At 37.2% G+C, this 23940-nt stretch overlaps 1 protein-coding gene across 1 annotated transcript; it reads right to left on the reverse strand.

The window, feature by feature from the left end:
- On the reverse strand, positions 1 to 22142 carry LOC130915039 (basic helix-loop-helix transcription factor scleraxis-like). The gene is made up of 3 exons (XM_057834722.1): positions 21317 to 22142; positions 20994 to 21210; positions 1 to 631 (listed from the first exon to the last, which is right to left on the reverse strand). Exons 1-3 carry the CDS (start codon positions 21703 to 21705, stop codon positions 593 to 595), a joined length of 645 nt encoding a protein of 214 aa, XP_057690705.1. The 5' UTR covers positions 21706 to 22142; the 3' UTR covers positions 1 to 592.
- Positions 22143 to 23940: the final 1798 nt, after the last annotated feature.

Below are 23940 nucleotides of genomic sequence, written 5' to 3' on the forward strand. Positions count from 1 at the left end.
ATTTCTTCAGCACAACACAAAAAAATACTCTCAGAAATAGAAAAACCACAACAAGAGTTCCAGCATATAACCACCACATAATGCCATAAACTTGTAAAAAAGGGCAATGTTTTGTGCAAGTGACTCTTAATTGTTTTTCTAAGAAAATTGATATGCCTGTTAAATAACATAGTTTCATATATGTTATGTCACATAAATACACATTTATATTACAGTTTACACAGCTTTTGATGAATACAAATTTGTCTTTCATAGGCTTGTGTGTTTTGTGATCATGTGCCAAGGGCTCTTTACTCTCGTGCATACAGTAATAAAGTCCCACAATGAAAGGGTCTTCGTGGCTTTTATGTGCATGTCAAAGAGAGTCTTGAAATGCTGTTTTTCCAAAGCCAAAACACTCAAAAAGATCACTGGAGAAAAAAGTTTATACAAACACGTCTTGTAAAGTTTCTTCAAAAAGTCTGATGATAAGTGCTGTCGTACTTGAAGTCAAGTCACAGATATGTATGACACGTCTGCTGAATCCTCAAGTTATCGTAGTTTTCAAAAACAATGAATCACTGAGAGCGTCGGCCTTTTCTCCATTCGGTTGTTAACTTCGGATGGCCGTCTTCCTGTCTCTGTCTTTGTTCTGCAAGAGAAGGCAACTTTCAGATCGTTGTGCACCCAAGGCAAATGCATTCTGAAAGAATGTATAAAATCATCATTAATGCAGTGAACATTTTAAATTCCTATCTTAAACTAAGTACATGTGTTTTAAAGATCCAAACTTCAAAGTAACCAGCATTAAAAAAATGACGTGTTAAATTTACCATTTGATACCTAACCTAATACTATAATACAGCAAACTTGTAGCCTATTTAATACACAATTAAATTCAATGTAAAAAAATAATAAATAAAATGTTGAAATATTTATTGTGCAGATTTTTTTAAGGTGTCGTTAAATTAAACAGTTATTCATATATATTATGTCACAAAAAGATAGTTACTTGTTATAAGAATACCTTTATTATATAAACATTAGCTACAGGGTCAATGAATCCGTAATAAACCTTTTAAATTCCTATCTTAAACTAACTACGTGTTTTAAATATCCAAACTTCAAAATAACCAGAATTTTAAAAATGAAGTGTTAAATTTATCATTTGATAAAACAGTACTATAATAATACAGTAATACCTAATAATATAATACAGCAAACATATTGATGTAGCCTATTTAATACATAATGAAATTCCAATGTAAATAAATAAAATGTTGAAATATTTATTGTGCAGAAAATTTTAAAGTGTCACTAAATTAAACAATTATTCATATATTTTGTGTCACAAGAAGATTGTTACCTTGTTAGAAGAATACATTTATTATATAAACCATAGCTACAGGCTTAATGAATACTAAGTCCAACTATCCGAAATGATGTATATATTGGAAACATCAGGGGTCAAGTAAGAAGTACTGTATATATCATAATGTCAGTGTTACTACAGGGGCCTCAGTTGCTTCTCTCCCCATACCGTTTAAGAGCCCCTCTAAGTGTCAAAGCAGTAGAAGAGAACGTCGTCAGTCTTGGGACAATACTAATTTTTCTTAGCTTCTCAGACTCAGACTGATTTTTTTTTTTGTAATGCAAATAGTAAGGGTAAGGTAAATAAGGCAAATAAGGGTACAAGTAATTTTTAAATATACATTTTCTGAATTGTTTAGACTTTATTCTTCTATGATTATATGCATACTGTAAACGGTGGTTGCTCAAAGACAACAAATAAAAATACAGTGGTCTACATACGAAGTTGAATCGTTCGAGGACTAGGGATGGGAATTGATATGATTTTTTAAATTCCGATTCCATTATCGATATTGCTTAACGATTTGATTCTTTATCGATTCTCTTATCGATTCTAATTTGGGGAAAAAGAAGAACAAACGTTTTGATTGGCATCGAGTTTGTTTAATCAGAAGTCACAACCTTACAAACTCACAATGAGGTCAAAAGAGGCCCAAAGCCTCAATGTTAACTGTGGCAATAAGTGGCAAATACACAAGAATGTGTAACATTTTACTGAAACATTTTTGCAATAGAAATAAAAAATATTGGTATACATTGGCATATAGGTTGTTGTTCTGCCTTTGGCAATATGTGTTAAAGCAGCGGTCCCCAAACTTTTTCCTGTGAGGGCCACATAACTTTTCCCTTCTCTGATGAGGGGCTGGGGTCAGTTTGTAACAGAAAAAGTGTGACGATTGCAGGAGTGCCTAAATCTAAAAATGTATTGTTTTTCAGAAAGCCACAATCAAATAACCCTTTCTGGATTCTTCACGGAACAAAAGTAAATAAAATAAAAACAATAATATAATATAATATAATATAATATAATATAATATAATATAATATAATATAATATAATATAATATAATATAATATAATAAATAATAATAACACTATTAATTAAATAGATAATAACCAAATAACCCTCTCTGAGTTCTTCACAATAAAAAAGGCCAGGAAATAAATAACACTATTGAGAAAAAAAAAAAAAAAATGCTCTCTGGTATTGTTCAGGGGGCCGGACCAAATTGGGGACCCCTGTGTTAAAGTGTATTATTTACCATTACTGTATATTGATATGCATGCCTTTTAGTTTTTATGGTGCTTTTACGCTCAAGTGGGGGGCACCCTTGCGCTTCCGCACGCGAAGAAGAATGCGCTCACGTGAAGAAGAGCGCGCTTACACGCAAAGAAGAAGCGAAGCTGCCACAAGCGAGTGAGCGAGTTAGTGAGAGAGGGAAACACTGCTACGAGCCTACGTTCTTTGTTAATGTTTGTAAAATATCTACAGCGGCAACGCCTGTATTTATCATCTTTTGTGTTGTTGTTGTGTGTTTCCACTCGCGATCGGACACTTAAATCCAGTTGTGTTGTGGTTTGAACGAAGTGTTAATGCTAGCGAACGCATGCTAACCATTTGTTATGACTGTGTTAGCAGCTAATCATCGCTGATTTACGTTGATGCAAACCTGTTTGTTATTGCGGACGAAATTGATTTGTGTCATTTCTATTTTTAGTTTCACTCTTCAAGTGATGGTTGAATAAAGTCAGCAAATTATACCAACGTCTTCTGCATCGTCATTCGGGAGTTTAGCTAGCTGTATAGCCAGGACTGAGCCTTAGCGTCTCGATGAGGACAGTGCAGTCGTATTCCCTCTCGATGCAGTAATTTCCACCTTGCAATGACTGCAAGTCGCTTTGTTGTAATTTTTCTTCGTGAAGTGAAGACACACCTTCGAGCGTTTGAACCTACGTGCTGTCATTGTTATGTTTACAGCTGCAATGCTCATGCTAAACCATCGTAACCTTTCATTTTCATCCTCTTTCCTGGTGAAGTGTAGTCAAACTTTGGAGCGAGTGGTTCTTGGCGCCATGCTAGTTTAATCCGTCTAGACAACAAGACACGTCACGACGCAATACGTGTCTTTAGGAATCATTAAAGGGATCGTTAAAACTTTTTCATTGTGATGTCGAGGCCTCGAAACACTAGGAGCCGGTTCGGAATTGGAATCGGATTTCGATTCCCATCCCTATCCAGGACATTGTTTGGAAGTCGAAATGGTCGTATGTTGAGCAGGATTTTCCCATAAAAATACATTATAATTCCATTAATTCGTTCCACAGCCTGAATACTACACTAAATCCTTAATGAATACTACTAGTACTATTACAAAGGGCAATTACAAATAGCAAAACAAATAAAAGTCCTGTAATAATGTAACGAATCGGGTTCTACTGTGGTGGATGTGCTTTGCGTGCTGTACCTGAACGCACCGCGTGGCTGACGTGACAGAGAAAAAGGTGTGGTAGACATTTTACTTCCTCTTTTAATGTTTTGTTGAGAACACCGTCAACTGCGGCGGACAGTAGGCGTGTTGTGTTGCACAAGTTCTGACATAAATGATTATAAACATGACAAAGCTGTCGATTTCTTGGTCGATTTTACCACAATAATAATTGTCACCTTAACTTATACAGACTGGTGAACGGAGGTCGGAAGAGGACCGTCGAGATCATAGACATTATACGGCTGTATTGTCGAGCCAGTTCACGGATGCGCACAACACGCTCATATTTTTCTATCATTTCTATCTTCATTTCAATGGTAAGCGTCACCTTTTTTTCACCACCTGCACTAACTTTCTTTGAACCCTTGTTGATTTCTCTCACAAGAAAATCCGCCGTGCGTCCGTCTTGCGGCAAAACAAAGAAACTGCGGTGCTGTCATTAGTCGTTGTATTTCGAGCATGTCGTCGGGTATAGAAACAAATGGCGAGTCAAATTTTACATCGGCTGTTGAAAAGATCCTGTGTCGAAGCAATGGTATGTCGAGGTACAACTTTATTAACCAAAAAAGAAAAAATTAACATATAGGTTTCTAGAGTAATTGATTTACCGTAATTTTCTGACTATAAGCCGCTATTTTTTTCCTTCATTTTAAATCCTGCGACTTATTTGTGCGGCTTATTTATTGATTTATCTGGGTTAACAGGTAACACATGCCTCCTAGTATGCATTGCAGCGCTACAGATGTAAATCACAATCAAATCACAATCACAATCAAAATCATGTTCTGTGCGAATTATCTATTCAGTTACTGTTCCAGTTTTTTCATTTATTGCTAGTTATGGTATTTGGTAACATCTTATAAATATTTATACATATTTGACAGCAGCGTCATAAAGACTCTCATAAGACCGTCATGATTATGACATGACACTATCATGGGCTTTACTGAATGCTTATGACAGATTAAGTGTCATCCGACAAATCATCATGTTACTAACTCCATTTATGTACAGCTCTGATTCATTAATATTCGTGACAGTCTCATGTCATAATTATGATAATTTCGTAACAGTCTGATGGCACTACTGTCAAATAAAGTGTTACCAATTACCATAACTATTAATTAATGAAACAACTGGAAGAGTAACTGAATAAATAATTAGCACATAACGTGAACTTGTGATTGTTGTTTACATCTGGAGCGCTGCAACGCATAGTAGGAGGCATGGTGGACAACTACAATGTTGACAGCAGGCGGCAGCAGAGGTTGACTGTCTCCCCAAGGGAGCAGTGATGGCCAAATGAAGCTTCTTGAAGCAATGAAGCGTTGCAGCCAATTGATTCAAAGCTTCATGGTGGTTAATTTGGTCTTATGACAGTCACTGACTTTATTTGACAGCTACTGTCAAATAAAGTGTTACCCGTTAATATCTATTGGTGTAAATATGCCATAATACAGTGTGGACAGCTGTGGCTTATATTCCAGTGCGGCTTATCTATGAACAAATGCTGTTTTCGTGTCACATTTGGTGGGTGGCGGCTTATAGTCAGGTGCGTCTTATAGTGCAAAACTTACGGTAACTCATTGGTTGCAATTTACTGCAGTACGGCAATCATTTGCTGCCAACCTCTCCCAGTCGAAATAGACTGGACATCCAGCGCTGTCAGTAGCACTGATCGATGAGCATCCCATGCCACTCTTGTTAATTAAAATAAATTGGATGTCTAGTTTTGTCATTGGCAGGCAATGAGTTCAATATTACATCTAGAACCCACACTTACAGCTGCACCAATTCCTTTAAAATCCTTTGCTTAAAGTAATGTATGTTTATGTAATATGATTGAAAGTTTACATCGGATTGTTAAATTGTAGTTGTATCTCCAGAATTAACTCTTAAAAGGAGCTGCCTTTAATTGGATGTGATTACTGTCTGACATCATGAGCTGGCATTTGACAGAAAGAATATTCATCTGTGGTATCAGAGCAGTGTACTCTTGATTTCCTGGCTGGTGAACTGCTTCCCTATCTGGCCAGGAAAATAACATCACTTTTTCCCTCCCCCTCACTTCTCGGCTACTATTAAACTTTCAAGTAGCGCTCGAGGGATTTCAGCAAACGGACTACTGACTGATGTGCAACACATCCTCCCCGTTTGGTTTATTGTTTTTCAAGGCTGATGTTTCATAGATTAACTCGCATTGGACAAAAGATATGCAGCCTTTAATAAACTAGAAAAGTCATTTAATTTGCTCTAAATGTACTAAAATAGTGGTAACAGGTTTAGAATAAGCTTGTCTCTCAGGTAAATTTACTGATGAAAGAGCTCTTTCTTTTTGCCAGTAACCCTCTCTGCCTGTCCTCTGCTGACTCCCCACTCGGATAGTCTCGACTGATCGTGTGGAACGAGCCTGCTCGCTTCCCACTCATCAGCCCCAACACCTGTTCCACATTTCCTTCCAGACACTGAAAAGGTGTAGGTGTTTGGAGAAAAATTTCTACTGACCGACATCAACAACGGTGGGTAAGTGATGGATATCAGACCAGAATGAGGGGGTGAGATCATTGGATTTGGGCAGGAATCTGTCCTCCCACTCACTAAGGTGAGATAAATGTTTTCATGTATTCGCCTCGGCAGCTAAATACAGAAAATCATTGTAAGACTCATATGATTGCAGAGGTGAGTAGTAGCGCGTTACATTTACTCCGTTACCTTTACTTGAGTAAGTTTTTGGGGAAAATGTACTTCCAAAAATACAAAGCCATACTTTTTACTTTTACTTGTGAAGAAGAAACGCTACTCTTACCCCACTACGTTGGGCTACAGTAGTGATGACATTTTTCCTCTTTATTCTTCATGTTAGATGTTATTATTTTTTTTTTTTTGCCACAGATGCCAACAGTGGCTCTACCAGTTTCACCAATGCGAAGTCAAATCAATAATCCCATGACTCTTTTAAACCAATCAGACTCGAGCTTGCTGTTCTATGCTCACGCCGGCCTTTTCAAACACGTGGCGTCTTTAAAGCACTGTAAAAAAAAATTTTCAAGTATTTGACATGGAGTGTTGCAGTCAACATGACTTGAAAGCGTGGATTTAAACCCCTTTCAGTTTTTATTTGGCACCGATTGACCACGGAAAACTGGAGAGAAGATCCTTTTAATGTCATCATAGGAAATATGTCTTTTTTAGAGGACACTCATGCTCTTTGGAAGAATAATGCTTCATTGCTGATTTTTTTTTATCTCGCCAGAATTCAATGATTTTTTTTTTTTTTTTTTTTTTGTATTTCTTGGTTAATATGCTTATGCGATAGGCAGCTTTGTTAATCTTTAATACTTTGAATAAGTAATTAATTACAGTAACAAATTACTTCTCTCCAAAAGTAATTGAGTTATTAACTCAGTTACCTCATTGTAGGAGTAATTAGTTACTCATCAAAGTAACTGACATAACTTTTCATGTTTAAAAAAAATTTTTTTTTTTAAATTTCACTTATATATGAGTGTTGCGGTACACAAACTTTAACTTTCAAATGCTGTGAGAAAAAAAAGGCCTTTTTGTTTTTCCTGTTGGACTGAACTCACACCGAACTGTGACCCCTGTACCGAGGTATGTACGGAACCGTGACTATACATATATATTATGCCTGTCAACAATAACGCGTTAACGACCATGATTAATCTGGAAATATTAACGCATTAAAAAAAACAAAACAAAACGCAATTTACCGCTCACACTAAGTTTGGCCACAACTGCCTCCCGTAGTCCCACACGGTGATGTTTACATTCTCCGCGCGGCAATGCAGGACAAAATGCAGCCAGCCACGATGAGTGAGGATGATGACCCAGGACTGCATCATGGCAAATTCCGTTTTAACAAGCTGCCTAATGGAAATCTGGATAAAATGAAAGTTCTGTGCAGATACTGATGTGATAAACTGTCCTTCCATCAAAGCACAACTAGCCTAAAGTACCACCTTCGGGCAAAGCATATCTACGCTAGTGTTAGCAATGACGCTAACACCGCAAACGCAATCATCAAGCTACACTGGCAGAGTGCGGACTTGGACTTGTCAACAAAAGGACAACAAGTAGGTTGACTACTGCTATCGCTAGATGGGTAGCCGGAGACTGTAGACCCATTAACTTAGTCGAAGACAGGGGCCTTGAAAATCTCATCCAGATAGCATCGGGCGACCCAACATACAACACCTTCACGGGCAACTATTGCCACAAAAATTCATGAACTTTTTGAAAGTGAAAAGGCAACGAAGGTGGAGCAACTAGCCAGAGTTACGTTTGTTGCACTGACAGGAGACCACTGGACAAAAAAAAGGGTATGACTGGCTAGCTTAAGCAGTGTTTCGAAACACACTTTAGTGTAATGTTTTTCAGTTAAGTGTGTGAAAATTGACAAATTATTTTTTTTTTTTTAAATCTCACACAGCTTTCAGGCCAGTTAGTGTAAAACTGCAAATGCTGCATTTATTTGTGTGAAATGTTTAATTTAACAGACAAGTTGTTTACACATTTTTTGAAACACTAGCTATTATTACTGTATTGTGCTTGTCTGCTCTTTAAGTTGGCAGTTAATTTTGGGCAATATGCCAAACGGTACTTGAGCCACATTGTTAGTCTGAGGCACTTTAATCTGTTAAGATCTTTTCTGTAAAATACTGACAATTTATTTTATTTTATACGAGCTGAGTTGTTAAATAAAATTTTAAAACTCTATTTGGTTAAGTATTCATTCATTCATACATCATACATTTCATCTGAAAACAAATTTTAAGTCAATTATAGTATTTTCCTAGATTTTTTTTTAGGGCTGTCAAAATTATCGCGTTAACGGGCGGTAATTAATTTTTTAAAAATTAATCACGTTAAAATATTTTACGCAATTAACGCACATGCCCCACTCAGACAGATTTAAATGACAGTACAGTGAAATGCCCATTTGTTAATTGTGTTTTATGGAGTTTTGCTGCCCTCTGCTGGCGCTTGGGTGCGAGTGATTTTATAGGCTTCAGCACCCATGAGCATTGTGTAAGTAATTATTGACATCAACAATGGCGGGCTACTAGTTTATTTTTGATTGAAAATTTTACAAATTTTATTAAAACGAAAACATTAAGAGGGGTTTTAATATAAAATTTCTATAACTTGTACTAACATTTATCTTTTAAGAACTACAAGTCTTTCTATCCATGGATCACTTTAACAGAATGTTAATAATGTTAATGCCATCTTATTGATTTATTGTTATAATAAACAAATACAGTCCTTATGTACCGCATGTTGAATGCATATATCCATCTTGTGTCTTATCATTCCATTCCAACAATAATTTACAGAAAAATATGGCATATTTTATAGATGGTTTGAATTGCGATTAATTGCGAAAAAAATTTTAATCGTTTGACAGCCCTAATTTTTTTTTTCCTGAAGAGCAACTTATTCATCCCGAGGGAAAAGTGATTAATCACACAATTGACATATGATTAACTAGATTAAAATGTTTAATCATTTCACAGCACTAATATATTTCAATATGCAATTGAGGCTCTGAATCTCCTGCATCTCTTGTTTTTCCTCTAGTTGTTTTGATTAAAAAAACATCACACAAGGTTCATGGATACTTCATGGACCGATTTAAAAATGGGAAAAAAGGAAGAAAAAAAAACCGTGCAAGGTTCATGGATACGTCATTCAAAAAAGTTTAGGGCAAGTGCCTATTTTTGGTCATTAAAAATATATATAAATTGTAGCATCTACATGGACAATGCCAACTTGGTGATGATAATGCAAACTCAGGTACAAAACAGTACATTATTTTCAATTAATTGTACCCACCTGGATGCCATGAACTGTATGTTAAAAAAAAAAAAGGAAAAAAAGAGAGTTAAGATGACGCTCGCCAAGCTAAATGCTAATGAGAATGTGAATGCTATGCCAATGCTCTGAGCTACCAAGCCAATCATCGCATTTGCAACGGCATGACCTCCTCCTTCCCTCCTCCCGCCTTCCGCTCTGCGCTCTCCCAGGAAGTTGTGACAAAATCAGACAACTTGTGCTTCATTCAACCAAATTGTAGTAACGCGCCTGTTGCACCCCTTCACATTCTCAGTAACTGTAATGGCGTTGCAAAGATGGGAAAAGTAATTAATTAGAATATTCAGAAGTGTGAGAAATTCCAAAAGGGTCAGATACTTTTTCATACCACTGTATAGTACAGTATATTAATAACAGTTCACATAGATAAAAAAACGAAAATACCATTGTTAAAAAGAAAAACATCATAAGCATTTCCTCACAATGTTACTCATTACTTGAGTATTCTTTTCACCAAATACTTTACTTGTCCTTGAGTAAATTTTTGGAGGACTACTTTTACATTTACGTGAGGAATATTATTTTAAAGAAACGCTACACTTACTTGAGTAAAATGTTTAGCTGCTTTTCCATCGCCGTCTGATTGTAAGAGAGTGTGCTCAATTCCGTTTCTGGATGAGAACAATTACAACCACAGGAACTGCCACAAAATAGGTCTGCTGTGTACATTGATCAACAGTAAAGACAGTATCAAGTGTCTGAAATAGACTGTCATTGAAAGACGGCGGTTTTGGTTACACAATGAAACATTTGCCAAGTGATCCATGAGATGACTTTGGAATATTACAGTGATTAATGAATGAACGTAACATTAAACCATTGTGATGTTGTTGCCTAATCCACACACAAAAGTATAGTAAGATTTGTTGTATTCACAGTGGTCAAAAATGCAAGTGTACTTTAAAAGTTTGGCAAGTTGGATGAACTTAGTTGGATGATCTTTTTATGCCAGGTGCCAGGCAACAATTGTGTATCATATTAGTTCATATGTTCTTTCTTTTGGAATAGGAATTCTTTGCATTTACTAGGATTTATTTATGATTATATATTGTAATTTATATTATATATTTAGAAGAAATAATCTTTTTAACTCATTTAAACGAATTGCACTGTATTATTTAGTGTAAAAATACTACAAAGTTTTTCTGTGATCCAACTATTGTTTGTGGTTTAGTCAACATCGTTACCTTGGATTAATGCTCCTTTATTTCATTAATCGCACTAATTGTTAACTGTAGGTTATTAAATAATAAATATGAATTTTTAAAAAAATCTGAGTATATAATTTTAAAATTACTATCTATTTTTGTTAGATTACACTTCACATGAGAAAGTTAGAATATGATGAAGTTATTATTTAAGCGATGCACCTTTACAGTGATCTCTCGTTTATCCCTCCTTTCTCGTTTTGTGTGTTCAATGTATTTATTCAGATTTAGCGTTGGAAAGAGATAGAAGATACATACAAGACATGTTTTTTTTTTTTTTTTTTTTTTAACTTTTTTTCCTAAAATATAATTTTTTAAAAAACAAACTTTTATGTATGTATATATGTTTTAATAAATGTTTTTTAAGCACTTCAAATGTAATAATGATTCGTTTTAAACATGTTAATTTCCCACCGAATTATTTTTAAACAAGAAAAATTAGAAAAATGCTTGTCATTAATAAATGCTTTATTGAATGAGTCCTCTCAAATCCACACAAGCCGCTCACTTACACACAGAGTTGCCAAAGCAACTATTTAACAAGTTAAGCGATGATTGACACATGCAGCGCTTTGAAGCTTCAGCTTCCAGGCGTCTGTGGCAAGATCAAACATTAAACGTTTCTTAATTATCGTTAACTTTAATAAGTAACTCCAGTGCACTGCCTGACCAACAAAGAGTAATAGGAGGGAGAGTGAGACTACGTGATTGGCTCGGGACAGCTCATCTGTATTTATTTATTTATTTTTTTAATTGTACAAAAAGATGCACTGAGGGTTTGAAGTTACGAAGTAGGGAGAGATCACTGTAATACGTCTCAGTTTTCAGTTGTCACGGCAATTATTATTTACATTTAGGACAAGTTTAATATTCCTTTGCCCTGTTTTTGTGTCTTTAAATTACTAACATAAATGTTCTTCACTGATTGGCTGAGACATTCACTGCGTCATAGTGAGGTGTGCGGCTCAATTTAACACCCACTTAAGCGACCAAATAAAGGGCTAAGCCTGATAAAGGATTAAATGACTTCACCTTACTTAACCAAAATGACAACATTATGGGTAGACAACAGACTGTGGGAAAGCCAGCACCCAAGTCATATGGCTCTACAATTTGTACAATTATCAATTTACGTCTGACCGCCATCTCTTGGACCTGTGCCACCTCTGCAGTATGTGCTGAGAGACAGTGCCACAGCTGTGGGTGGGGGAGGAGGGCAGTCCAGCTGGGTTGTGACTAGTTCACTCGAAAAAGGGGGAGGAGGATCGAGGGGGTCTTTAAAGCTGACTGGGCAGTCAAAACAATCTCTTGAAGACTATTTCCGGCATAGTAGCATGACATCCATCTCTCTCTTTCTCTCACCAAACACACACACAAGCTTCCCATTGGAACCATTTGTTCGACACTAATATGATTACCTGATGACGTTTACTTTACGATATGATGATACTAGCACATTGGAATAATATTATTGTTTCATCAAGTTGAACAAACTTTGCATTTACATTAATTGGAAGGCAACAATTATACTTATCAAAGGCATAAGTGAGCTTTAATATTGTTTTCCTGTGAAAATCAACACAGGTCATTCTTTTTATGTGGATTTTCCATGCGCTCCTTCTATTTCCCCGTGTTAAGCCATCCTCTCAAATGCAAGCATATAATTTAGCTCCTGGCGGCACAAAGAGAGGAATAACTGGTTGGAAAATACAAATCACCCGTAAATCATATATGGAGATTGGTATTCAAGCATGAAATAAAAACTGCTCATATTCCTTCCTTTTAAGGAGTTAGCTATTGTACAGGGGTGTCTCATACAAACTGTAACTGTCCTCAAAGAGGATTATCTATTTGACAGCTGATTAGATTTAGAGGCTCACATTTAAATAGTGCGGCAAAGTCGACATCACAAGTGAAATTGCTACAACTTAGCCTCAGTCTGCCATTATGTGGTTTGGATACATTAGACATGCACTTCACACTCTCTGTGGTTTGTAAATAAGCATCCTCATGGCTTCTGAAAAACACTGGGTTTGTTTTAGGTTGCCTAATCCACCGCATGTAAACCAACAGTTTTAATATGATGTTATAATTATTTCATTATATTTTGTACTATGCCTGCATTTTGAAACGTTAAAAAAACAGTGAGAGACAGAATCGGCATTATACTTTGCAATATTTACGTAAAATAAATGCTACCTGCACATTTTTTTTTTGTCTTTTAACCAAGAATTGAGACTCTTTTACGTCCATATCTATAAAGAATTCAGGGATATAAGCATTTATTCACATGAATTTTCAGTGGAAAAAAACTCTTTGTTTACATGTGGCTGCCACTTATTTCCTTACTGACTAGCCTAATAGTTCACAGTATTTACGTAAAATAAATGCTACCTGCACGTTTTTTTTTTGTTTGTTTTTTTTTTGCTTTAACCAAGAATCGAGACGGTTTTACATCCATATCTAGGAAGAAATCAGGGATTTAAGCATTCATTCACAATAATTTTCAACAGAAAAAGCTCTTTCTTTACATATGGCGCCGCTAATTTCCTTACTGAGTAGCCTTCGCAATATTTACGTAAAATAAATGCTACCTGCACGTTTTTTTTTTTGTTTTTAACCAAGAATCGAGACTGTTTTACATCCATATCTAGGAAGAAATCAGGGATTTAAGCATTTATTCACAATAATTTTCAACAGAAAAAGCTCTTTCTTTACATATGGCGCCGCTAATTTCCTTACTGACTAGCCTTCGCAATATTTACGGAAAATGAATGCTACCTGCACGATTTTTGTGCTTTTAACCAAGAATCGAGACTCTTTTACGTCCATATCAATAAAGAATTTAAGGATTTAAGCATTTATTCACAAGGATTTTCGATGGAAAAAGCTCTTTGTTTACATGTGGCGGCTGCTAATTTCCTAACTGACTAGCCTCATAGGTCGCAATATTTCCGTAAAATAAATGCTACTTACACATTTTTTTTGCTTTTAACCAAGAATCGAGACTGTTTTACGTCCATATCTATAATGAATTCAGGGATTCAAGCATTTATTCACAAGAATTTTCGACGGAAAAAGCTCTTTCTTTACATATGGTAGCCACGTATTTCCTTTCTGAGTAGCCTTATAGTTCGCAATATTTTTGTAAAATAAATACTACCTGCACGTTTTTTTTGCTTTCAACCAACAATCGAGACTGTTCTACGTCCATATCTCTGAAGAATTCAGGGATTTAAACATTTATTCACAAGAATTTGCAACAGAAACAGCTCTTTGTTTACAAATGGCGGCCGCTAATTTCCTTACTGACTAGCCTCATAGTTCACAATATTTACGTAAAATAAATGCTACCTGCACGATGTTTTTGCTTTTAACCAAGAATCAAGACTCTTTTACGTCCATATCATTAAAGAATTTAGGGATTTCAGCATTTATTCACAAGAATTTTCAATGGAAAAAGCTTTTCTTTATTTATTTTTTTTTATCATGTAGCGGCCGCTAATTTCCTTACTGACTAGCTTCATAGTTTGCAATATTTCCGTAAAATAAATGCTACCTGCACTTTTTTTTTTTGCTTTCAACCAAGAATCGAGACTGTTTTACGTCCATATCTATAATAAATTCAGGGATTCAAGCATTTATTCACAATAATTTTCAACAGAAAAAGCTCTTTCTTTACATATAGAGCCACTGATTTCCTTACTGACTAGCCTTCGCAATATTTACGTAAAATATGTGCTACCTGCACGATTTTTTTGCTTTTAACCAAGAATCGAGACTCTTTTACGTCCATATCAATAAAGAATTTAGGGATTTCAGCATTTATTCACAAGAATTTTCAATGGAAAAAGCTCTTTGTTTACATGTGGTGGCCGCTAATTTCCTTACTGACTAGGCTCATAGTTTGCAATATTTCCGTAAAGTAAATGCTACCTGCACATTTTTTTTGCTTTTATCGATTGCTTGCTTACTTGCTTTTATCCATATCTATAAAGAATTCAGGTATTTAAGCAGTTATTCACAAGAATTTTTAACAGGAAAAGCTCTTTGTCTGTGTTCCACTCGGTCAGCTTTGACAGAGATAGGCTTCCTATCAATCGGCCCCGCACCCTGTGTCCCTTCAATACATTATGAAGTTTATGATACAATATAGATAGATATACAGTATATATATACATTTTTTTTAGCTGAGCAGATTTTTTTCTCCTGTTTCCTCCCTTGAGAGCACATGACAACAAAATGATAGTTTTACTAATAGATTTTGTTAGTTCTATGACCCAGCTTCATCTGTCCTGGTTAAATTGGGGTTTAACTGCTTCCATCTGTGCTGAGGACATACCGACAGGTCCGCGCATGACGGCACTGAGTCAAAAGCACTGATCAAGGCGAACACACACGCCAGTCAGACGTGGGCAGGAATATATATGCGCAAATTGCCCCTCCTATATTAGCCACCTTCGATGCACCTCATTAGCATCAGTTGAAATTAAAGGCAAAGTGGCAACGGCAGCATTATCAGCAAATGAGGGTAATTTACTTTTCATCTATGACCTTGAAATGTCTACTTTCATACGCACAAGTGATGTCATGCTTTTTTCCACCCAAAACAGACTAATAACCAAATGACTGTAAAAACCACAGTCATTAGCGTGCTCCTAAAAGTGCTATCCATGCAGTTAGGCCCTCATAGACGTATGCTCCATTTGGTCTCCATAAAGAAGCAAAGTGGCGTTTAGGCAAAAAAAAAAAAGCTAACTGTCCAAACTTTAGGACAAATGGCAGGCTGATTATCCCACTGAGTCTGTAGCTATTTCTCTCGCTTGTTTTCTCTCCCTCTCCATGTCTGTTTCCACAACTTCCTGCACGCCATTAGTTAAGACGTGTTGAAAGGGCTGTCGTGATCCAGGCCTCCTTAACTGAGTAATCGTATAGGGGTTTTTGGATGTCGCGAAAGCAGCAATGAACTGCCGTCTGGCTCTGGATGAAAAACGGGGAGACTTGCAAATGACATGGTTTTGATCAAGTCTGTTACGTACTGCACAGTGTGCCCATTGGGTGCGTGGTTGCATGTGTGTGTGTGGTATGTGTGAGAGGGTGTGAGTGTGAGCAGGGAGGGATTTTTTTGTGTGTGCAGAGCACTTTCCAGGCTTCTTTAACGTCACCATCAAAGCTTAACGTCAATGTGTTTCTAATAGCAGCAGCTGAATTAAACACTGGCTGTACGGGCCTCAGCGCAGGATAAATCATTTTCAGAACAATTAGCTCATTTGTTGCTCTGCCCTGCACCGCCAATGACTTCCAGACTCCGAGAGCAAGTGTATGTGGGCGTGTGTGCGCGTATGTGCCGCACAAGCATTTTACATAGGCCACTAAACTTTACTGGGGGTGATGCCAAATACACTCTCGTTTTCTTTTGATGTCATTAACAATAGTCACTCTGAGTGTCCAAAACGATTGGGGAAAATGTGATAAGTCATTTTTACTAATGTAATAACAAATTAAAACAGTCGATATTACTTTTTTTTCCCTCAATTTTGAATTAGAACACTTAAGTTTCTAAATATGAAACCTTTTTAAATGCATGATAGAGCTACTGGATGTATAAAAAGATTTTTATCATTTAAAGTTTTCTATTAAATAAAGATGATTAAGAAATGAACCTTATAGGAATGATTTTGAACAGTGGTATGGAAATCATACTTTTAAGGGGGAAATGCCTGGATGGCAGTTTGGACTGATTGTGCCGTTGATTTGAAATTACAGTTAAATTTCTTTGGGCCAGAAGACGTGATGAATGTTCAGGCAATACTGTAAGTAAAACAAATATCCCTTAACTCTTACATGAACAGGACATCAACTCAATCGCTAACGTGAAATACAGTGGACGAGATGCTGTCGGCCTGCGATTTCTTGGGATTTAGAATGAATTTCCCTCTTGAGAAATAATTGAAATAGAAAAATAGTTCTGTAACATTTCTTTGCTGTCATAGAATAAGATTGAAAAGAATTTAAACGTGCTCACTGCCTTACTTTGGTGATAAACTTTATTGCTTAAAAGCGAAGCAAAGCAGGGAGACGTAGCAGTTGTCCACTTATCCTACTGTATTAAAAATACAACTTTGCTGATGCGCATATGGGGAAGTGATGAGCAAAACCTTTTTTTTCCCCATGTAAATCAGAAGATAGACGCGCTCCATTTCTTGTTCTATGGTCTTCATCACATTTCTCCTCATCTTTATCGCTTGCATCATTTCTTTGGTGGCCTTTTGTGTAAATATCACAAAATAACTACAGTTGTGTACAAAATTATTCAGCCCCCACGCTAATACGGTGTTGTGCTGAATAACTTTGAACACAAATGTACAGTAAAAGTTAAGAGCAGAACCAAAAGACAGAGTCAACATTTTGGTTGTGCATTAAACTTCAAAAGTTGACCAAGATGACACTGGAAATAGGAAAGTGTGATTAATATGGCAAAGGCTAGGCAGCGAGACAGCTGCGATGAAAGTTAACGGTCACACAAATGGACGAAGAGTGCACCAAAGTCTCATTTTACCTTCCCAATCATTTCCCCTCTATAATAACCTATTCCAACTCTGCTGTGGAAAGTAGGTCCTGGTTCCTGCCCATCAAAGTTAACCCCTCAAATACCAGCTAGGTCTGGGCTTCATTTTATCACTCCTCAATAAATGGCACAAGTACCTATTACAGTTTGGTAGCTAAATGGCTTTGAATATTTTCATTGCGAGAATGTGGGTTAAAATGCAATTATAAGGTTTCTCCGATTATCCACACTCAGTTTGTTGTACTGTAATATGAAGGTGGTAGGCATCATATAATGCCAAAATGGGACCTAGGGCTTTTTCTTGTCAGCATACTCACATTAGTGTAATTAGTGTCATAAAAATACATGCATTCACCCTCAGTGTTATAGTGGATGACTTACAACACTATTTATATATGCAATCATCTATTTTGAGTCTCTTTTTTTCCACAGTCGTACCTGCGACGATGTTGATGAACTTTTACAATTATTCTGCAAATTTAGTTCTTGTTTTTATTTATTTATTTATTTATTTATTATTGTATCACCACAATTAATAAAACAAAAAAAATGTATTGTTCTACTGATGAGTCTAAAATATGATTGAGGGTGCTTGTAATATTTTGCTCTGATAGTAGAGCTAAGTAAGAAGAAACATTTTCAGATCTTTCACATTCTGTCGAATCACTTTATAGCAAAACAAAAATAATATGATTAGTGTATTTAAACACATTCTAAATAAATTAGTAGTTTTCCCAATGTGTCAAACTTGACCATTATTATCTATGTGAAGGCAGAATGTTGGATTAAGTTGTAGAAATTGTATTCAGTCTTCTCAGATGGTTTATCAAGTGAGTGTATATGAAAAATGTTTGTAATAGTAATACTAGTAATAACTTACATTTGTATTGTGGCATTTTGCAAATTTGACTAAAATGGTCAATTTTTATTATTTTATTTTCACTATATATACTGTATAAAATATTATACTTTATAAATAATTTAATATTAAATCCCATTAAATTACTGTCAGAATTAACTCCAATCTGTCCATGTTTGATTTTGAATGTGATACACTTCTATTCATAATCTATAGGTGGGGTTAATGCAAAGATTAACAAAAGTGAGTTTTTGTTCCTTTTTTTTTTTCCTTTTTTTTTTTTTTTTAACTGTAGCTGTTCCTGATGCGTTACGTGGGTTACTAATGTAGCACAATATCTGCAAATATATGTCAACATTTCTATTCCTCAATCTTAAATACATTATAAGATGATTTGTTTGTTGCCCAAACAACAACTGACTGCAATGTTTAACCCCTTCAGACCTGCATTTTTTCTGCTAAGCAAAAAAAAAAAAAAAAAACTGCACTGATTTTTACTCTCCTCAAACACAAAAACAAAGTGCAATATTTTGGTCGGGGATATATCATGCTTTTATTGCTTATTTTTTATATTAATTTTTATGTATTTGTAATGAGAAATTAGCACTTTACATTATCCTTTTTGAAGTTGCATTTGGTCAGCCATTTTCAAAGAGCCAAAAATTGCAAAGAGGGCGTGCCAAACCGCATGATTTGATATAGATGGGTAAAGTTTCATCCAGTCATCTCCCAGAAGTGGCAATAGCAACTAAATTCTGTGTATTTATTGGTTTAGAGATGCGAACGCGTCACGTACTTCAGCAGCATGCTCAGGTCGGACGGGGTTATCATTAAAACACCAACAAATGGGGAAAAAAATAATAATAATAATCAACATGCTTTTTGGATGCAAGCATGCAAAAAGTTCAAGAAAAACAAACAAACTGAAGAAAACCTTCCCAATTTTGTAGTAACCCTAACTCTATTTTTGAATATTCCCATATGTGAGTGTAACAATATTTGGTACACTTTATAGTGCCCTGCATGAACAAAAAACGGCTTAATAGGAAACAGAAAAATGTGGCTGAGGCTGCTGCTCTGGAGACAGAGGTTTCAAAGCACTTTTCTACCCAGCATGTATTTCAAGCCTCATCATGTATCAGCAGCAGCAGTTGACAACAGCAGATAGTATTACACTTCTCCTACTGACAGCGCTGACCTCCATTGGGCTGATCGATATGCTGACGCAGGGGTGAGGGAATGAGAGCGGCTTGGGGAAAGGTCTTCAAGGGAAAAAAATGAAATGGAGATGTAGGTGAGCAGTGGGCACGTGTAAATTTAAGGAAGCTTGAGGGAAACAGTGGAAAGTTATGGGTCAAGTCATGTTTAAGGAAACATTTAGGCACTTTTAAACCTGAAATCCTGAATATTCGGAAAAATAAATTTAAAAAAGATAAAGTAATAGAAAAGGAAATGTACGCATGTAGGCAAAGGTTAAAGTACAATAGAAAGGTACATGTAATGCGTCTCACTTGACGTATTCTTGTCTTACACTGCTAGTATGTTGGTTTTCAATGTGTCATTACCAACAACTGCCCTTGGCATGAATATTGCATTTTGTTAGTATTGTTTTTTGCAGGTCTGTGCAAATGGTCAACATTTTTGACAATATTGCCGGACCAAAACACATATCTAATACCTAAAGGTTATACGTCCTAATTTGCCTTTGATTATTGTTCTGTGTACGTAACCTGAGGTCAGTGTTCTTCAAGTGCTTGGCTTGAGACACTGTGGGCATCGATGGCTTTAATTCATGTAGATACAGGGGAGGGAGAGACAAACCGCTGAGATTCAGGTTATCCCTCAGCGAAAGGTTCTCTGTGTTTCGACACTGAGGAGAGTATTGACTTTCACACACTGCTGGGGCAGAGGGGTCTGCCAGATGTCAGCCCCTTACTCATAAATCCTGTTAAATGGGCAAAGTCCAGATTAAAGAGGCCAAGTTCAGTGGACATCAACGCTCTATCACTTTTGCTGGTGATGTAAAACTGGAGTTATGTATCATTCAAGTTATAGTTCTTCTTTTCAAAGTGACAGTGTATTCCATTTTATCGTCCAATTAACATGATGAATGAATTAAATTTATGTTAAACCTAAACTCAGTACCGTTGGTATCAATGCAGTCAAGTGTAACAGACTGAGTCCTGACAAAATCTACAAACTAATTTAACCAAGATTTAAATGAGCTTGAATTGTGACTTTTGTCTGACATTTTTGCACTAGTTCCAAAAGACCGTGTTGATCCTTCAACCCACCTGCCTGACGAACACTAAATCCCAAAAGTCCACTTATACTCAGTCTTTCACCCCCAAAAGCTGACTTGAAAGAGTTTCCGTTTTTAATGTCCCTTGAGTCCAATCAGGTTTACAGACTTCGTCACTGATCTCAAATCAGCTTTAAACACCTAAATGACCCTTAAACCATGACATTGCTGTGACCATATGGTCAACTTTGGGGATTTTAAAAACGCTTTGTTAACTTAATTTCAAGTATTCTGTGCATTTTACACTTCATGTACAGAGAAGGAACAATGAAGTTTCTACACTTTTTGCTACTATATTTTGCTATTTTCTTCGACTGCTCACCATTTTTCTCTGGTTGCTGAGGCAGAACGTACAGATGTGCTTAGGCTGGCCTGATTGGTCCGATCCTCGATTCGGGGAGGAGTTGACATGGAAGAACGGTGGCGATGGAGCGTGGCAGGGCTGTCCGTCATGAAGCCCCTCGCCCAGGAGCAAAACGTTCCCCAGGTGACTGATGTAGCTGCTGGCCAAGCGAAGAGTCTCGATCTTCGACAGTTTCCTAGTGTTTGAATCAAAGTGACATTTATCACAATCATGAACTACATCCTCATAAACTATACAATGTTGCGTTAAAAATGTGTAATTGGGTAATGTGGGTTGTTTACCTGTCTGCAGGCTCAGTAGGGATGAGCGTGCGTAGAGCCGTGAATGCGGTGTTGACAGAATTGGTTCGATCTCGCTCGCGAGCATTGGCTGCTGTCCTCTGACGAATTTCAGTGGGGGGAGATGAGCCCGGGGGTCCAAGTCTCCCTAGAACGGCCTCGACCGCTGCTGTGCCTGCTCCCCCCATGCAGAGCTTTCTCTTCCTGTTCATCTTGATGTGAAAGGCAGAAGGGGACGAGGATGACAGGCGGAAGGTCGCAGAATTGGTGGAGCGTTCCTCTGAGCCTGAGCCTTCACTGCCATTCTCATCATCGTCTTCAGAGAGGAGAGCAATGTCACCGTACAAGAAGCGGCCTGCGGGAGATGCCGTTCGCAGCATCGCAAAAGTCATCTTTAATGCCAAGGGTCAATCCCTGTGAGCCTGGTTTTCACAGGTTTGTTATGGGAAACGATTTAGTAGGCACCTAATTGGTTAAAGGTTTTCAACCAGGTAAGTGCGCTGATTGGTTTTGGTTTTTAAACACGTCCTTATAACAGCGGCGTGTCTGCCGGTTGATGCTAAAACTGCAGTGCAACAGGTGGTTGCAGTTTCCAGGATCGTCTTCTTCTCTTCACATCCCAAGAATCACTTTGGCAATATCCTCTGGAAGAAAGTTTGGTTATAACGGTACGCTGAAGACTCCACACGTGTGTTGTTGATTTGCTTCAAGCGACCTTGAAGTCAATTTGGCTCAATTTGGCTGCTTCAGTCCCAAACAGAAAAATGACTCACCGCCTGTGGCAGCAGTTTGTTTCTGTCTCTTTCTGTCTTTCTTTTTGCTGCTGTGCTCCACGTGTGCCTGCTGTCTGAGTGTTTCCGTCTGCCTCAGGGTTTATAGCCGGTGGGAGGGCCTAAAGAGTCCCCTGCTCCTCCTTCGGAGAGGCGCGGGTCCCTGTGCTGCCGTCGAGAAGTAGGCCAGAGAGACAGGAGGCAAGAGGCAAACCATCGGCAGGAGTTTGTTTTGGCTGCACACCAGAAGCTTTCGGGGGGATTCCACCCTTTCACACAAGCTGCATCGCTCTCAGTGACTGTGTGGTTTTGATGCCCGCTCGCACTCATTTCGATTAATGAGAGGAGACACCGCTTGCCTATAACTATAACCTATATCATTGGATGCCATTGACAACGCTAGACGTCCATTTGATTACGAAGCAAAGGGTCAGCAGTTATCATTCACCAGTCAAAATGGGTTGGAAGTCTATTGTTGTCAATGACAGTGAATGAGTTAAGGTATCATTTGGCGCAGTTAACCACATTTTTTCTGCTACAGAAGACGACTAAAAACAGTTGGGTGTAAAGCATTTGGTGGATTTTCCTTTGCATTTAGCAGTTTATGAAGGAATAATCATAAAAAAGATGGCAAGCTTTATTTGGGAAAGTGTTCTTCACAATTTACAGAAAATTTCCTGTCAACTTATTAAAAAGGCAGCATGGTGTCGAGCACCGCCCTTCAGTAACTTGGCATTCAGACAGATGGGTGGCAAAAGCCTGTTATAGCTCAACATTTACAACAGGAACTTAAAAGTGCTCGGTGTAAACTTGTCCCTAGTGTTAGTGTCTTCATTCCATGCTAGCTAACATTGCTCCAGATGAATAAAAAAAGATTTTTTCAAAAATATTGTCCATCCACGTTTTTGACAACCACAGAGCTTGAGTTGTGAAGCAATAGTTTGCCATTCCTCGTATCATCTTTTCCTCCCTCAACCTTCCCCATCTGTGTTGTTTATGTCCCTGGACAGCAGCAGGCTTGGCGGCCAGGAGCCGCAGCGCTGGAAGCTGGCCATCAGTCGGGGCTTGCGGCTGAAGCCGGGAACTGGATAATTATCCTGCGATGGCTAGTAAAAGTGGTGATACGAGAAGACTTCTTGATCTGTCTAGATATGTACTAAATATCAGCCTATCCAATCGACCATTGACCTTCCAAAGCAAAACATAATACGGACCACAATATTAATTTTTTTTAAAAATGCTGTTTTTATTATTGAATTAAAACATTGACAAAGTAAAGTAACTTTTTTATTGTTTTGATACACCTGTTTTTTCATGCATTTTCATCGATCACCCACAGACACTATTTCTTTTTTAAAATCTTTAGGCTATCAAAAAAGTATCTATTATAACTAGAATTTTATGGGTTATTACCAGGGAACTGACTGACCTTGAATATTTTTTTTCTGGTGCGAATTTGTGGTGGGCGAAGGTTGTCAGTGGACTCTTAAGTGCACAATACTCAGTGGTCCAGTGTTGAAAACTCGAAACCCAAGTGCCATTGCTGGTATGCCTGTTTTGTGTAAATTGGCAATGGCAAGTTGCTGTTGAAAACGAATAGCACAATGAATAATCTGTCATCGTTACATAATGTTACAGTCAGCATTCATCACTCTTGCCTCTCCACTTCCACATGTATGGATTCGATCCCCTCCGGTGACAGACTTCATGTTTGTATCAAACAATTGACATGCCGTATGTCCATTTCAGTGTTGTTAGTTTGCGTCATTATACTGCGTATATCCTGGCAAAATAATATTGTAAGCAAGCAAATATGTTCATAAATAATAATCAACTGACAGCTCCATTCTCATAACT

This window comes from Corythoichthys intestinalis, chromosome 4, assembly GCF_030265065.1.
Source record: "Corythoichthys intestinalis isolate RoL2023-P3 chromosome 4, ASM3026506v1, whole genome shotgun sequence".
Classification (NCBI taxonomy): Eukaryota; Metazoa; Chordata; class Actinopteri; order Syngnathiformes; family Syngnathidae; genus Corythoichthys; species Corythoichthys intestinalis.

Coding starts and splice junctions, on each gene's coding strand:
- LOC130915039 (XM_057834722.1), bottom strand. CDS start 21,705: ATGACTTTTGCGATGCTGCGAACGGCATCTCCCGCAGGCCGCTTCTTG. Junction 21,211..21,316: donor CCTACTGAGCCTGCAGACAG/GTAAACAACCCA, acceptor TTCAAACACTAG/GAAACTGTCGAAGATCGAGA. Junction 632..20,993: donor TCAGCAACCAGAGAAAAATG/GTGAGCAGTCGA, acceptor CTTCTCTTGCAG/AACAAAGACAGAGACAGGAA.